General features: G+C 37.4%; 1 protein-coding gene across 1 annotated transcript in view; it reads left to right on the forward strand.

Moving 5' to 3' along the window:
* The window catches only part of PPP2R2A (protein phosphatase 2 regulatory subunit Balpha), an 87,985-nt gene that overhangs the window by 1,919 nt on the left and 67,553 nt on the right, over positions 1-18,513 (forward strand). The window contains exon 2 of the mRNA XM_066352084.1: positions 182-256. Within this exon, the coding sequence (XP_066208181.1) occupies positions 182-256 (75 nt within the window). The remainder of the gene's footprint in view (positions 1-181; positions 257-18,513) is intronic.

The following is an 18,513-nucleotide window of genomic DNA, read 5'->3' on the forward strand; positions in this document are numbered from 1 at the left end:
TAAAGCAAAACCAACTATTGGGGACTAAAGCTTTTTTTAAAATTCATGCTCTGGGGTGGTGGTTGGATATGTGGGCAGTACTAAGCTATGAGTATCATGCCAACCATGGATACCATCTCAGTGTTTACCAGAGTAAACATGGACAGAACTAAGTTTTAATTGGTATGTGTTCTTTTTCCAGGAGCTGGAGGAGGGAATGATATTCAGTGGTGTTTTTCTCAGGTGAAAGGAGCAGTAGATGATGATGTAGCAGAAGGTAAGAATGCATTTACTTAAGGAATATTTCAAAATGACTGTGAAGCGATAAAATATCCCCTAATTTTTTAAGAACATTTTGTGTTGTCGAAGAACAGTTTTAAAAGTCACCTTTCTGGAAAATAGTCTTCAATCTTTCATTTTTTTTATGCTTCATTATTTTCCTGAAAGGAGCAGGAGATGATATATATAAAAAACCAAAAGAAAAATCGAAGGTCTATATGATAAAGGTTTCCTTGCTATATAAACTTCCAGGTACAAATAAAAGGTGGTGCTTTTCGTGTTTGTACTTCATTTTTAGATAATTAAGTTGAAATAGGTGCCATCAGCATTTATCTCAGAAGCATCTTGACAGTCTCTTTTATTTTTAAGGGAGGCTTTTTAAACTTACCTACATTGAATTGAGAGTGAGATGTTGATTGGCATATTCTGTAAAGAAATGCTTGCTCAAAAGATGTGTTTTATTGTCTTGTAAGGATTAATTGAGGTGAATAAGAAAATAACAGTGCTGTGAATACAATGGCTGTCTTCTGGGGAGCTTATTCTTGTGCTGTTACAAGCTGGACTTGATCAGTTGAAGTACTTAAGTCTTAAATTTTCCTCTATATATATATATATTTTTTTAAGATGGTCAGATGTTTTGGTTTTTGTTTTTTTTTTTTTTAATTTTTTATTTATTCATTTTAGAGAGGAAAGAGAGAAAGAGAAAGAGAAAGGGGGGAGGAGCAGGAAGCATCAACTCCCATATGTGCCTTGACCAGACAAGTGCAGGGTTTTGAACCGGTGACCTCGGTGTACAAGGTTGACGCTTTATCCACTGCGCCACGATAGGTCAGGCCCTCTATATATTTTTTAATTAGTCTATTTCAAAAGTTTAATGTTTTGAAACTTTAGAATTTTGCACTTGTTGGAGATGGTCTTAGGTTGAGGAGGCATTATTTCCCCAAAAGTAGTTGCATTATTTCATCATTCAGCAGTTTTAAAGTTTGAATTTTAATAGTATTCTGTGTCTTGAATTACAGTAGGAATTTTCCAGCATAACTCAGATAAATGAAAACATGTACTTTTAATTTTAAAATGTTGTCTAGTGAAAGTTTATAAGTCATCTTTCTCAGATTATATTTTTCTAACATAGTAAGACCCTATTTCTGACTTAGTTTATAGAGTACTGTTGTTTTGCAGATTTTTCCAGTGATTGTAGGATGATGGCTTTGTGCTAAGCCGGTAGAAGGCTTGCGTTTGTTTATGTCATTGTCATTTTTAGTGAAGTGTCTGATCAGAGTTTGGTGAGTCCTGTGGGGAGCCAACTGGCATACATTGTACCTGAGATACTTTAGAGGGCACGCTTACATTTCTTTTGAATCCTCATCTGTTTATTATGAAAAACCAGAGCCTTATAGAATTTAAGAGACTTATTGATGGTCACACAGATAGGGCAAATCAAGGTTTTCTGGTGAAACCTTTTGGTGTTGGACTTTAGAGAAATAAATTCTAAGTTCAAGGGAGGAATCATATGTAACTTATTTTGTAACTCCTTTACCTGTTGAAGAGTAGGCACTCAGATTTGGATCACTAGCTCTGAGCTGTTGTGTAATACTCACCAAGTTATGAGAGTGCTGTATACTAGAAAAATATTCTTTGGTTAATTTCCATTGATTCCTTTTATGAGAGATCTGTTGGGGGCCTCCTGAAATCTGAGCATTGGGGCTATGAGGTATCTAGAACAGTGGTTGGCAAACTCATTAGCCAACAGAGCCAAATATCAACAGTACAACGGTTGAAATTTCTTTTGAGAGCCAAATTTTTATTTTTTTTATTTTTTTTTATTTTATTTATTCATTTTTAGAGAGGAGAGAGAGAGGGAGAGAGAGAGACAGAGAGACAGGGGGGAGGAGCTGGAAGCATCAACTCCCATATGTGCCTTGACCAGGCAAGCCCAGGGTTTCGAACCGGCGACCTCAGCATTTCCAGGTCGACACTTTAGCCACTGCGCCACCACAGGTCAGGCCAAGAGCCAAATTTTTTAAACTTAAACTATACAGGTAAGTACATTGTTATTAACTTAATTAGGGTACTCCTAAGCTGGCTTTTGCTAAAACATACTCAATCTGATTAAGATGCATGTGGCTCGCAAGCCGCGGTTTGCTGACCTCTGGTCTAGAACATAAACCCTGCCCTGAAGAAGCTCATAGTTTACTTGTTAAATGGTAGGTGGAGAGACCACGTGGATGTTTTTTGTTTGTTTATTTTTTTTTAATAGGGGAAAATGTCTGATATTTATTACAGAAGTACATGAGGGTGCCATAAGAAAATGAGACCCAAAGTCTCATTCCCTTAGCTTTGGGAAGCTAAGGTTTATATGTCACTGTGCACAAAGGAGAATGGATGTTTGGGGGTGTAGGATTTTACAGGGAAAGCAGGCAGTTTATAGGTAGATAAGTGAGTGAACATGTACCCAAATTCTTGCTGGGCCACTTAAAAAGAGTGAAGTTCAACAAACAGGCTTTGTTAGATTTCTCTGTCTGCTACATTTAGTTTATATTATGATGCTAAGGTCATGCTCCCTTCCTTTAAGTGGGTAGAGGGAGAGTCACAAGTTCTTTCTGAATTTTTTTTTTTTCTAACAACCAGCCCAAAATCAATATCCCTTATATTTGGGTGGCAAAACTTGGGTCCCCTTCAGCCCTACCATTGAAACTTTGAATAAAAAGTTTCATGTTCCAGAAACTAATTTGGTAGGTTGTTCCTTTGTCATTGAACTAACCATTCAGTCCTGAGAATAAGTCAGTTCAGGTAAACCCTTATGTCTCATTTCAGAAAGCAGTGTTGCAGATGGGCTCCCAAATTAGGTACAGGGGTTTTATTTAATCTGAAGAAATTGATGATTCCAGACTTACCTAACTGAGCCAAAGGATTGTGATATAGATAATGGATCAGTTCTCTTCTGCTGATGATACTTAGTAGCTTCATCTTGCTCTTAAATCATTAAATAATTTTCTTCTGAGGTTGTTAAATACCTGTATTGCTTGAACATACAGTGCATTCCTAGCATCTTAACATGCTGGGGCTTGGTTATAGATGGTAAATAAAAATATAAATTATTCTAATACCTATGTCTATAAAAATGTACAGAGTATAAAAAACCCAATTTTCAAATTAAACTGCTTTAATTTGGGTTTTTTTGCATACTTTGCATATCATAGTCTATCATGTTTATTTTACTAAGGGAAGGTTTGCTTTTCTGAATTAAAATCAGGTTAATACATTGCCTTCCCTTGGCTTATACTAATCTCTAAACAAGTTACATCTACCTCAACAGTTAGCTTAGTTTGTGTATTTTCGGTTAATGATACATCCCAGTTCTTTTCCCATCAGAGTCTCCTAATTGTCTGTCGTTCCCTTCCTACTTAGGATGGTTGTCTTGGCAAACCATTTTTACCTCAGTTCAGGGTCTCAGTATCTCATCAGGATTGCAATAACTTCTGAAATGATTCCCTGCTTCTTGTGCCGTGTTTTCTTGAGTTAACCTTCAACAGAGTCCCACTGTTTTTTTCCTTAGAAATCTTCAGTGGTCACGGTGTCCACAGAATTATGAATTACTTTCAGCTGTTTCAGCCTAGAGTATGAGACTCTTCACCACAGTGGCCTCTACTTTTCTAAGTTTATTTCCTGGTGTGGTTTATAGCAGTGGTCCCCAACCCCCAGGCCGCGGACCGGTACCGGTCCATGGGCCATTTGGTACCGGTCCGCAGAGAAAGAATAAATAAATAACTTACATTATTTCCGTTTTATTTGTATTTAAGTCTGAATGATGTTTTATTTTTTAAAAATGACCAGATTCCCTCTGTTACATCTGTCTAAGACTCACTCTTGACACTTGTCTCGGTCACATGATACATTTATCCGTCCCACCCTAAAGGCTGGTCCGTGAAAATATTTTCTGACATTAAACTGGTCTGTGGCCCGAAAAAGGTTGGGGACCACTGGTTTATAGTACAGCTAAATGGATGTTGTTCAAACAAGCCTGTACGCCTACTTTGGGTGTTTGTGTTCTGCTGGTCTCCCCTTAGAATGCCTGATACCCCTCCCACAGTTCTCTTATTAGAATCCTGTCCTTCAAGCCTAGAATCCTTGATCTCCCTTTTTATCTTCCTTAATAACATTTTGTATCTATAATATTTAGTACTCAAACCTCTGAGGTGATGCTGTAAGCTTAGAGCAGGACTAATGTATCTTTGTGCTCCATAGCAGACAGCCTGTACAAAAAAGAACTGCTGGGTTTCGAACAATGCCTACCACACAGTAGGTGTTCAGTATTTGTTGAGTGAAGGAATATAAATGGTATTATTATGAGGTTATGAAGGGGGAAGAAAGGAGGTGAAAGTTAGGCTGATCCTTCTGGCCGTCATGGATTTATTTACATGGTAGGCTTTATAACTGGATTAGTGAGATACAGCTGTATAATAGAAAGACTGTTAGCCTAGTAACAGACTAGTATATATTTATATATCACTGTAGATAATCACTCCTCTGGCTTCCAGTATGTTTTACCTTAAGATTACAGGACTGGATCAGGTGATTTCAGTTGTTCTTTTTACTCAAATCTTGTTAATTCTCAAAGATGTGCTGGAAAGAAACAGCTCAACATCATTACTATTGGTAAGTTAAGTTGTTTGAGATGTTGGACTCCCACACCTTAATTAAAAAATAAGTCTTCACTGGACTTAAGTCACTCAAGGCTTAGAATTTTTGTTAATTTAATATAATATTCTTAAATATTAATATTTAGGATTTTCATTATTTTAATGGGAGTGTAATTCTCCTTATCTTCATATTTGATAAACTTTTTTTAGAATATGATTTTATTACATGAAGCCTGTTTTTATGAACCTTGGATCCAAATGCATTGCATCTTTTCAGCACTTTGCTGCCTGTTTATTTTTGGTAGGATTTAGATGCTTATGGATGGTTGTGGGGAAAACACTGTCAGTGGTAGAGTGGAGGTACTCCCCAAATAAGGACATGCATAAATTTTTGGGAAACAGATCATCTTTGGGGTTTCACATAATATTTAATGGCTTTAAATCCATTTTCTGTATAATGTTGCATGTTTCTTAGAGTAGTATGCATGTTAGATTTAGGTACTAGGCTCGATGAGTAGAAAAAATGGTAGAACCCTGTTGTTTACAGATTTTGAATATCATTAGCTGTATTCCAAAGCCTAATGACCTATAGCCATGGTCTTGTTCAGCATTTTACCTTGTGTCCTGTTTGGTGGTGCTCTGTTCTTTTCACATGGGCATCACTGCTGATGGAAGTCTATCATTTACCAGCAGTTCAGTCATTTGAAGTTATGTAAATTTGCCCATCACATAGCATGAATGATCATATTTATCTAGTATTGGGCAGTATCCTTGCTTTTTTTAAAGATACTAATTTGTTTCATAGTCCTTTATTGATTAAAAAAAAAGAGTTCCTAGCGTGCGGAGGACCCGGGTTCGATTCCCGGCCAGGGCACACAGGAGAAGCGCCCATTTGCTTCTCCACCCCTCCGCCGCACTTTCCTCTCTGTCTCTCTCTTCCCCTCCCGCAGCCAAGGCTCCATTGGAGCAAAGATGGCCCGGGCTCTGGGGATGGCTCCTTGGCCTCTGCCCCAGGCGCTAGAGTGGCTCTGGTCGCAATATGGCGACGCCCAGGATGGGCAGAGCATCGCCCCCTGGTGGGCAGAGCGCCGCCCCATGGTGGGCGTGCCGGGTGGATCCCGGTCGGGCGCATGCGGGAGTCTGTCTGACTGTCTCTCCCTGTTTCCAGCTTCAGAAAAATGAAAAAAAAAAGAGTTAATGGCTTTGGAAGAATATTAACTGGCATTTTGTCTTAGGTTACTAAAATAAGAAAAAAACCACAAATTAATTTAGTTATTTCTTTATACTCTCTTCTAGCGAACTAAATTTTAAAATCCTTGAAAATTGTGGAATAAGCAGAATGATGAAAGGTTGTTTGAAGCAAAGAATTTATTAGTAAAAAGTTTTCTATATATTGTGTACAGTATTTGTACACATAAATTGCCTGGTTTAGTTGAGTTGTAGGAAGAAAGATAAAGTATATTTTAAGTTTCTTATGCTGTTAAATAGGACAGTTGGAGGGTTGGAGATAGATGGTTTAGCTACTATCGCAATAATCTGGTCCTTCTAGGTGTTAATGGAAATTAAAATTGAGTAATTATGTTTTGCAGTAAAGGCCTTGTAATATATGTACTATATGTTTTATAGATAATTGAATTTAATTATTCCCACTGTATAGTTAGTATAAGGAAGAGATAGCATGGCCATTGTAAGTAATTTCAGCAGCCAGCGTTTATTGCGTGCCTAACTATGTGCCACATGCCAGATATTGTTTTAGATGTCTTATATGTAATCATTAATCTCTGCAGAAAAACTATTAAATATGTAAACCCTGTTGTTTTTCCATCGCAGATGAGAAACTAGGCTAGGAAGGTTAATTTATTGAGTGTCCTTGAGCAGGTAGTGGACTATGATTCTTATCTTAAAATTTTATTTTCTCTAATGAAATTTTATATATTTAAACCTTGAGCTACTTTTTTAGTTCAAGTGAAGGTGTGTGAGGTGGTTTGAATGTGTCTTGCTTATAATAGTTTATAATGCCTAGTAGATGATTATTGTTTTGAAGTAGTTGAATCCAATTTGGAGACCTGAATTTTCTGCTAATGGATTTCTTAAGCTAGATAGAACGTGCTATATAAATGGGCTCCAAGGGTTTTGTGAACCTTCTGAAGTTGTACATAAGATTGTGTTATGTGTGCTTGTACATACGAGCATTGTTCTGGTCAGGAAGGGTCCATTACTGTTAAAACAACTATCATTTATTGTATTTCAAAGCGTAGTCTGGAAGACCCTTCTATTCTTTTAAAAGGTTTACGTCAAAACTACATATTTTCATAATAACACAAAGATGAATTTGCACCAGTGGTACAATTTGCAATGCGGGTAGATCTGCTAGCGCCTTAACATGAATCAAGGCTGGCAACAAACAAGACTGGTAAGGAATCCTGGTCATCTTCCATCACCATGTACCAGCAGTTAAAAAATGCCAATTTTCTTTAAGAATGTCCTTGATGAAATAGTAAAACTTCATAATTTTATTAAGTCTTGACTCTCTGTTTTTGTTTTTGTTTTTGTTTTTTAGGGGGAGAGAGAGAGACAGGAAGGGAGAGAGATGAGAAGCATCAACTCATAGTTGCGGCACTTTAGTTATTCGTTGATTGCTTTTCTTATGTGTCTTGACTGGGGGTCTCCAGCTGAGCCAGGGACCTTGGGGTTTTGAACCTGGGACCTCAGTGTACCGGATTGATGCTCTATTCACTGCGCCATCACCAGTCAGGCATGTACATGTCTTTTTGTGTGCCAAAATGAGAAGCACACAGAAAGCACTTGTGCTGCAGACCAGAGTGCAGTGGTTCTCTGAAGGAAGGTATTGGTGTAAGTAATTACTGAGCTTCAAGCTGAACAAGCTTTTCTTTTCATTGAACATTATTTTTGCTAGTAGGCACTACTGACAAACTATGGTTATTAAGACTGTGATGTTTGGCAGACATCTTAAATGAGAAGGGAATCTGTTACCTCAGTGGACAGTATTTGTTGCCCGTTGTAAATTTTGAACTTTCAAGGAAAAAATAGAATTTTAGAAATCGGTGTCTGCCACCCTGAGCTTGTTAAGTTACCAATACCTAAAGATTTTTCAGATGAGATTAGTAGTAATATTATTGACTGATTTTTGATATTATGTAATGAAATGTGTTAGCATTTGGAAGATCTGCATTAATTGAATCATTTTACGAATGACCAATGCCTGTGATGTTAAAAAAAATCATGCATAATATAAATATATTATCATGCACAATATAAATGCAAGATAGAACATTGGATTTTAATATAACAGACAACTAACAGGGTTTCAGATTCCACAAACCTTTAAGAAACTATGACATGTTGCGTTTTGGTGTAATATCTAAGAGATGTCCATAACTACCTGCAAAGCCTATTAAAATACTCCCTTTCCAACTATTTACCTGAGTGAGGCTGGGTTTTCTTCATATATTTAACCAACACAGCAAGGGTCATATTTGAATACAGAAGCAGTTAAGAGAATCTAGGCATCTTCTTTTAAATTATACTAGACATTAGAGAGACTTTTAAAATTTAAAGGTCTTTGGGGCCCTCGGATTTTAATAAGTTTAAAAGAAATCTGCCATGCAGAAATATCTGACTGTTGGTTTAGTTTCCTAATAGTTTTTATTGTACCCAGTGCATTAGAAGACTTGTGAACCACAGGATCAGTGAGTGATCACAATAGTGTGCTACTTTTGTGCATGAATGTCTTAAAGCAGGGGTCCCCAAACTTTTTACACAGGGGGCCAGTTCACTGTCCCTCAGACCGTTGGAGGGCCAGACTATAAAAAAAACTATGAACAAATCCCTATGCACACTGCACATATCTTATTTTAAAGTAATAAAACAAAACGGGAACAAATACAATATTTAAAATAAAAAACAAGTAAATTTAAATCAAGAAACTGACCAGTATTTCAATGGGAACTATGGGCCTGCTTTTGGCTAATGAGATGGTCAATGTGCTCCTTTCATTGACCAATGAAAGAGGTGCCCCTTCCGGAAGTGCAGCGGGGGCCGGATAAATGGCCTCAGGGGACCGCATGTGGCCCGCAGGTCATAGTTTGGGGACCCCTGTATTAAAGCTTTCCTGTGACTGGAAACTGTTCCAGCCTACTTTCTTGCTGTTCTTTAGATACTCTGTTAGCTCTGCCTTAAACTCTTTCATCTGGGGATCTTGGTAAAGAAAGAATACTCTCAGGACTTTAAATTTTGTTTTGAATTTTAACTGTTCCTTAGATTAAATACTGATATATATTTGCCAAAATAATTTAGCTGTCAAAGTACTGTAGAGCATTTTCCACTCTCTGCTCAGGTCCACCTGTCATTAATAGTTAATGTAGGATTATTACTGAAGTCAACCTAGTCTAGTGACATTTCTGGATTGGCTACTTGGTCATTAGAAAAATGTTGGTGCCTTGACATTGTGTTTTGAGCCCAACATGTTGTAGTTTGATGTGTTGTTGTTGTTTTTTCTTGAAAAAAAGTCATAACTTTCTATTTCCCAACTATTTTAACTATATACTAAGGGGAGGGAAAGGTGAAGGAACAGTATTTTTCTTTAAATTCTACTATAAAGTACAACAGTATTCTATTTTAAAATACACTGCTCACAAAAATTAGGGGATATTTCAAAATGAATGTGAAGCTGTAAAATATCCCTGAATTTTTGTGAGCAGTATAGTTGCTGAATTTTCTATTCTATGAATGCAGTATCAACTATATTTCTTAGTATTTTTTTTTTTACTATTTTCTTCCCTTAAGAATGTTGTCATAGTATGTAGGACTTTTAAAATTTGCTGTACTAATTTTCTTTCCATATCCAAACATTGGGTTTATTAAAAAAGAAAGCTAATTTTTCATTAATATGAATTATTTTTACTTACTATTAGCAGTTGATTTAAATCTAATCTAGATCTTTGCGGCATATGTGGAATCCTTGGCAAATCATTGAATGCTTCTGTATACCACTATACCAAGGAAATTGTAGTTTCTATTGGTTGACTTTCTTGAATATTTAAATGTCAACTGGATTTTTCTCTTCTGAAGTTTGAATGATCTTCTTTACCCAGTTCAGGGTCTTTGTGGACCAACCAAAGACTGTTTAAGAACCTCTGCTTTAACCTGAAATTTTGCCTGTGGTTATATGCTTACTGAAATTTGGTGGAATCAAGGATATTTTTACATGGTGGTTATTTAGCTTATAAAGAAGGTGTTATTGCCAGACCAGGTGGTGGCGCAGTGAATAGAGGGTTGGACTGTGCCTCTGAGGACCCAGGTTCGAAACCCCAAGGTCGCTGGCTTGAGCGTGGGTTCATCCAGCTTGAGCAAGAGCTCACCGACTTGAGCGCAGGGTTGCTGGCTTCAGCATGGGATCATAGACATGACCCAGTGGTCCTTGGCTTGGAGCCCCCTGGTCAAGGCACATAGGAGAAAGCAATCAGTGAACAACTAAGGTGCCACAACGGAGAACTGATGCTTCTCATCTCTCTCCCTTCCCGTCTGTCTGTCTCTCTGTCTCTGTCACAAACACATAAAATAAAGTCTTGTTTGTTACGAATCCTTTTGGTACTTCTTTTTTTCTGATGTAGTATCAGAGGGATGAATCTTCTCTAAGGTATTAAACTTGACAGTTTTAGTGTATTCCCCTTTGTAATTTTTTTAAATTAAAAGCTACTGTCACTTTAACCATAGGCAGAAATATTAGAGGAGTATATTGGATTTTGAACTGTTGCTTGTTTTCTATTTCATTTAGAAGGAATCTACACTACTGAAGAATTTAGATTCCTTCTAAATGAAATAGAAAACAAGCAATAGGTTCAAAATCCAAAGTAGGTAACGGATTGGTGGGAAATTTTTAAAATTTTTCTGAAGATGTGAAAGTTGCATTTGTCAAGTCTCAGGTCTACTCCACGTGAAGGTGGAAATAGAACCTTTTACTGTCACTCTTGTGTCTCCGTTTTTCCCAGCTTCCCACAGGTAACAGTTTTGTGGACCTGGAGTTGCTAAGATAGTGTAAGAAGAATTTTAAATATTTTTTATTGGCTAATAGATTAGGAAGGCTCTATTTCAAGACACACAGGCTTTGGAGGCAATAAATAAGTTCTTGTCAAATTTTTTACTTTGGGATGCAACATGCAAAATGGTTATTATAGAAATTGGTAGTAGAGATGAGATTGAGCCTAGGGTTTTATCCCCCTAGACATAAAAAGAGAATTACTTATTTTTCTAGCAACAGAACCATTTCTTCAAGTGAAATATTTTTTAGTTCTCTAATATTTTAACGCAGTATTTATTGTAAAAAACACTTGACGTAAAGTTTAATATCTTAACCATATTAAGTTACAGTTCAGTAGTGTTAACTATATTCACACTGTTGTAAAACAGATCCAGAACTTTCTCATCTTCTAAAACTGAAACTGGACCCATTAAACATTGCCCCATTCTGTCCTCCCCTGAACCCTTGGTATTCTTCATTCTGCTTTCTGTTTCTATGTATTTGATTGACTAAGTTAGATACTGCCTGCAAGTGATACTTTATATTATTTGTCTTTCTGTGATTGGATTTCATGTCCTCGAGTTTCATCTATATTATAGCATATGACAGTGTTTTGTTTAGCTGTTCATCTGTTGAGGGACAGTTAGTTTGCTTCCACCTCTTAGCTGTTGTGCTGTCTTGTCTGTGAGAAGGAACAGCTCAAGCACTTCCTGTAAGTGATTGGAATTGGACAGAAAGAGTCCTAGGCAGAACATGAAAATATATTAGAGGATATTAAAGAACACAGATTGGTGCTGCTGTGAGACAGATCTTTTATCCTAGATTAACTTTAAAAATTAGAACCGTGTTACTTTATTTTGATAACTATTTCAGGATAAGATTAGGCAAAATCCAAAATTTTCCCAAGTTTCATCTCACTTGTTTTGCAGTTTCTGGTTTAAAAAGTAGAAATTTCCATAGATTTTTTTTGGGGGGGGATAAAAATTCCAATTTTATTTATGTTGTCCCCCAAATCTTTTTTAAATTATTATTATTAATTTTAATGGGGTGACATTGATAAATCAGGGTACATATGTTCAGAGAAAACAGTTCCAGGTTATTTATTATATATTTTTTTGTATTTTCCTGAAGCTAGAAACGGGGAGAGACAGTCAGACAGACTCCCGCATGCACCCGACCGGGATCCACCCGGCACGCCCACCAGGGGGCAACATGCTCTGCCCACCAGGGGGCGATGCTCTGCTCCGGGGCGTCGCTCTGCCGCACCAGAGCCACTCCAGCGCCTGGGGCAGAGGCCAAGGAGCCATCCCCAGCGCCCAGGCCATCTTTGCTCCAATGGAGCCTCGGCTGTGGGAGGGGAAGAGAGAGACAGAGAGGAAGGAGAGGGGGAGAGGTGGAGAAGCCAATGGGCGCTTCTCCTGTGTGCCCTGGCCAGGAATCGAACCCGGGACTTCTGCACGCCAGGCTGACGCTCTACCACTGAGCCAACCAGCCAGGGCCAGTTCCAGGTTATTTTGACATTTGATTATGTTGCATTCCCATCACCCAAAGTCAAAATTGTCTTCCATCATCTCTATCTAGTTTTCTTTGTGCCCCTCGCCTCCCCCCTACTCCATAGATTTTATAAGTCACTTTTCCTTACTGTAAAACTCTTTATGTTAACAGTAAAGACAGCCAGTATGTTGTTTCATGTGTGTTTTAATTAAGCAAAGTCACTTATTTGTAATGAAATTGTCAATAAGGAATGATCACGGTTGCATTTCTTCAGTAGCCTTTGAGGTTATTTAAGGAACATGACATTATTGTCATGTTGTAAATGAGGACACTAAAGCTCAAAGAAGTTGAGCAATGTTAACCTATGATTCTAAGTTATTAGAACTATTCTGTCTGCTCTTCAGGCCCTCGAATTGCTTATATATGGTTCAAAATTTAAAAATACTATTTCATTAAACTTAAATCTCTGGTTTGCATAAGGAGGGGATGGAGCTAAGGCAAGGCCTAAGTTATTCATCCACAAGTGTATGTTGATAGTTCAGCACTATGGAGAATGTGAAGGAAGTAGAAGACATAGTTCCTTCACTTTAGTTATATTAAGAAGGTCAATTTTATTAAAATAAGCATTTTTCCATAACACTTTGTGGCTTCTGGTATTAATCTGTTCATGTTACTAGGAGATCCTTGGCTAATCACATGCAAAAATTTCACAGGTGCTACTAGAATGTGAGTAGTAATGTTTTCTTTTTTTCCAAGTTGATGTTGAGATTGTGCTGTAGGGGGTTAAATGAAAGAATCACATATACCTCAAGTCTTGATAAAATTACAAAAGAGTTCTCCAGGTAAATGTTAGTGGTAGTTTACAAGCCCTTTTCTCTTTCTCTGTATGTTATGTTTCAAAACCTTTATTATAACACTATGGCAATTCCTTAAAAAGTTACACAGAAATTTACCATATAACCCATCAATTCTATTGATGAATATATAAGAGAATTGAAAACATGTATCCACAAAAACTTGTATGCAAAAGTTTATAGCAACATTATTCGTTAAAGGCCAAAAAGTGGAAACAAATCAAATGTCTGTCAGCTGATGATGTATGTAAGAAAAGGTGGTGTATCCATATAACGGACTGTTACGCAGTCACAGAAAGGGGTGAGGTACTTACTGATCCACGCTTCAGCATGGGTGGACTTTGAAAATATTGTGCAAACTGAAGAAGCCTGCCACAAAAGACCACGCATTACATGATTCCATTTATGTGACATGTCCAGAATAGACAAACCTATTCAGATAGAAAGTAGATTAGTGGTTGCTAGGCCTAGTGGGAAGCCAGGAGTAAAGGGAAGAGCCAGTGGGTAGCATTTCTTGTAAAAGTGTTCTTAGGTAGTGATAGTGGTCACACAATTCTGGGACTATAAGTAAAAACCTTTGAACTATACACTGAATTTTTTAAAAAGATAATAGTAAATAAACTAAAAGATAAATAAACTAAAAAATAAACAAGGTAGGATTCTGTTAAGTTTCTAGAGCCAATAAAAAACTTGGCACTTACCAGAGAAAAGGCTTTTGTGCACTCTCATTTCATACAGAGACCACGTCTCCCTCTGACTTTCTCCTTGGTGATAACCAAAATCGAGTCTGCACATCCTTTTTACAAACCAAGTATAAGGCAGTTATTTTATATTTTACTACTGGGATTATATACACACAGAGACACAGTGGTAAATGGGAACAATACAAGAGGTATACAGTAAAAGTAATGTCTCCCTCCTAACCTGGATTCCCAGAGGTACTGTCACAAATTTCTTATTCCAGAAAGGTTTCATACTTGCATGTTTTACTGAACCAGAACATGTTCGTTTTAGATAGGCAGGATCTATAGGCTCTGTCACAGGAGGGTCTGGTGAATTGCCCAAATATAGTAGCTACCCTTTTCTTTTAACTGACCTGTGATTTTTACAGCTTCAGACTAATTGCTGAGAAGGTTGTACATGTTGGGGATGCACATCTAAATATGCGATTAGTGGAGTCTACAGCGAGGTAAAATGTATAATAATTGATATTTAAGATATTTAAGTCTTTAAAAATAACAATTTGGGTTCATTGATGCTTAGAGCTTGTATCTTTCCCCTTACTAAATTAGACCTAGAACTTGCTCCAGGAGACTCTAATTGTTTCTGATGGTGTCTGAAATGACCAGGGGTTTTTTGGTAATTGTTTAATTAGGGCTGTACTAGCCATTCTAGAGTAGCTAGATCTTTTTTTTTTTTTTTTTTTTTTTAAAGAAATTTTTTTATTTTTATTTTATTTATTTATTCATTTTAGAGAGGGGAGAGAGAGAGAGAGAGGAGAGAGAGAAGAGAGAGACAGGGGGGAGGAGCTGGAAGCATCAACTCCCATATATACCTTGACCAGGCAAGCCCAGGGTTTTGAACAGGCGACCTTAGCATTTCCAGGTCGACGCTTTATCCACTGTGCCACCACAGGTCAGGCTAGAGTAGCTAGATCTTAAAGACCTAGTGTGTCTTTTTTATTTCTAATGTATCTCTTTTGACTGTTCAGTAAACATAGATTATTTTGTTCACATGTTCACTATCTTTAATTCTCAACTGAATATCAGGGAATTTGGTTAACATTGTTGAAAAGCCAAAATGTCACAATATGTACACTCAAGTTGATGAGACTACAGCTTCATTAACTTCTTGCTTGCAATGATTTATTAGTCCTTTGAGTAGTGAGTTCTTTTCATGCTGCTGACCCCTGGGAGTGAGTTCGGTTGTTTTCCCAAAAAATGAAATTAGTTCCAGTTACTGTTTTATTAATTTAAAATCATGTTTGTTTGATAACCAATTTATGGAAACACGAAGAACATACATTTGCCTTTTTTTAATGTTGGCTTACACATTTTTAAAATAAATCAATCAAACTCTAGATGGTCAGGAGGCACAAGGACATACATGAACATTTGTACTACTCAAAGGGTTAATATGAAGAATTTTTATTCCTTAAGAAAAAATAACTTTCTGAATACTGTATAAACATCATAAAATGTCTGATATACTCGAAAATTAAGTGCTCAAGAAAGTGCTTTAAATGCATTATCTCATTTAATCTTTCAAACCAGCCTCTGAGGATAGGTATTGCTATTTTCATTTTATAGACAAGGAAATCAAGGATTAGATGAAGTAACTTGACCAAAGTCACATAGTTCATAAGTGGGGGGAGCCAGAGGTTGAACTTTGGTTCTTCTGACTTAAAAACCACTGCAAGTAAATGAAAATTTTTTTTAGTTATTTTTTTATTAATTTTTACAGAGACAGAGAGAGAGTCAGGAGAGGGGTAGACAGGGACAGACAGGAACAGAGGGGTAGACAGGGACAGACAGGAACGGAGAGATGAGAAGCATCAATCATTAGTTTTTTCTTGCGATGCCTTAGTTGTTTATTGATTGCTTTCTCATATGTTCCTTGACCATGGGCCTTCAGCAGACCGAGTAACCCCTTGCTCAAGCCAGCGACCTTGGGTCCAATCTGGTGAGCTTTTTGCTTAAGCCAGATGAGCCTGCACTCAAGCTGGTGACCTTGGGGTTTCGAACCTGGGTCCTCCGCATCCCAGTTCAACGCTCTATCCACTGCACCACTGCCTGATCAGGCAGTAAATGAAAATTTAAAAATCGCATATAATTTTACCACTTTTAGATAACATCTGTAGAAATTTTGGCATAGATCTTTCCAGTTTAAAGCCCCTTTTCTTCTGTGAATATGTATTTTCAAAACTGGCCTTACATATATAGTTTTGTATTAGGCTTTCCCTCCAATAACATTTAAGGTAAATAGTATGATTTAATGGATGTCTAGTGTATTTAATTTTGACATGTAGGTGTTTTGGTTTTTGCTGTTACAAATTTATGATGCAAATCCTCATGAGGATCTTATTACTTTAGAGTATATTTCTAGAAGTGGAATTGCTGGTCAATAGTGTGCTTTTATTTTTTTTTTTAAATGGCTTATTTTGTATATTACCAAGTTGCCTTAGAAAGTTGGTGTTGGCTCTCACTTCCTCCAGCAGTGAATGGGACTGCCTGTTTTCTGACCTGTTGACAATGTCTGGCACTATTTACCATTTAGAAAAACCTTTTCCACCTATTTATTTGAGTGTGTTAAAGTGTATAGATTCTGTTCATGTTCTTTGTTAATCTTTGGGGATGTTTGTCTGTCTTATTCATTGTAATAGCAAAACCCTTCTCTCTCACCTACCCAACCCCTTGAGTCATATTACAGCTGAGAAAAGTTGTATGGAAGCTCAGAGAAGAAATAATTTGGAAGCTAATATAGATGGGAAAAGTTTCTAAAGTGATTTTTATTTGTGTAGGTCAGTGGTTCTCAAAGTGTGCACCAGGGTGCACCGGTGCACCCTAGAAGATCTCCAGGTGTGCCCTATGGTATTCCAGAGAAATATGTGCCTGTTGGGGACCAAAAAACCAACAGGGTTTGTCTATGGCCATACCACCCTGAACGCGCCCGATCTCTTCTGATCTCGGAATCTAAGCAGGGTCGGGCCTGGTTAGTACTTGGACAGGAAAACCAACAGGGTTTTTGGAATTTACCTTTTTGGGGGACAGAGGTGTGGGGAATTGGCTGTAAGCTGACAGTCTGCCCAACCCCCACCTCACTTGCCTGATTAGGTTGCAAAAGGCTGTTAAGCTGTGGTGCTGGATTGTTTACACTACCCCCCATGTTCCCCAGAAAGACTGGAGGCAAGTTTCTTCTATCCTTTGGTGTGAAGTTAAGATGATATATGTATGGTGGGGGTTTTCTGCACTCAACACAATTAAGAGTAAAGAGAGAGAAATTCTTCAATGTATTGACGAGAAAAATGATTGTTTGCCTTTCAAATATATGTCCAAACTTTGAAGAAATTGCTAGGACACATCAGGTTCATGTTTCTCATAAACACAAGAATGAAAAACAACACATTCATGCCGGGACCTGCCGAATTTACTAAATCTTACTAAGAATGTATATATATAAAAAGATAACCTGTCTTTTTTTTTATTTTTTAACACCTTTTTACAAATTCTAAAAAGCATAACTCAAAAAATGTAACAAAAATGTTTTTTAATGTCAATTTAATTTTGTATTTATTTTCTTTAATTACCATAAAAGCACACTTGGTTTAATAAAAAAAAACCCTAATTTATTGATGTCACCCCATTAAAATTAATAATAAAAAAACACATTTGGACTTGATATTTTTTCTTTAATATTTGACTTTATTATATTTCTCAGAAATTTGTATATAGTGTGCCTACAATTTGTAGGATTTTAAATGCGCCCCAACTTCAAAAAGTTTGAGAACCACTGGTGTAGGCTGAGGAAGGCAGAGGGTAATGAAGCACTTGAGAACTATGTTTTCTTACCTGTAAATGAGGATAATTATTAATAGTACTTGCCTGTGACTCAGAGGATTAAATGTACATGAGTGCTTAGTTTTATCATATACTAATTACTCAAAATTTTGTTGATGCAGTTATTTAGTTATTTAATTCATGATTAACAGAAATCACAGATTAGGTGCTGGCCAGTTGGCTCAGTGGATGGAATATCGGCCTGGCGTTTGGATGTCCTGTGTTCGACCCCTATCAGGACACACATGAGAAACGACCATCTGCTTCTCTTCCCTTCCCTCTCCCCTTTCTGTCTCTCTTCCCCTCCTGCAGTCAGTAGCTTGATTGGTCTAAGTGTAGGCTCCAGATGGGGTCGCCAGGTGAATCCTGGTTGGTGCACATGTGGGAGTCTGCATCTCTATCTCCCTTCCTTTCACTTAAGGGGGGGGGGGGGAGGGGAGAAGAAAGGAAGAAAGAAAGGAGGGAAGGAAGGAAAGAGAGAGAAAAAAAGAAAGAACAGATAATTAACAAGATTAAAAGCCTTTTCCAGTCCACCAATCAAGATCAACTGTTGTTGAGATTTGAAGAAGTTTTTATGATGGCAAACCTTTTCATAAAAACCGCCCTCTTTTGCAGTGCTGGTCAACCTGGTCCCTCCCGCCCACTAGTGGGCGTTCCAGCTTTCATGGTGG

Source organism: Saccopteryx leptura, chromosome 1 (assembly GCF_036850995.1).
Source record: "Saccopteryx leptura isolate mSacLep1 chromosome 1, mSacLep1_pri_phased_curated, whole genome shotgun sequence".
In the NCBI taxonomy this organism is placed as follows: Eukaryota; Metazoa; Chordata; class Mammalia; order Chiroptera; family Emballonuridae; genus Saccopteryx; species Saccopteryx leptura.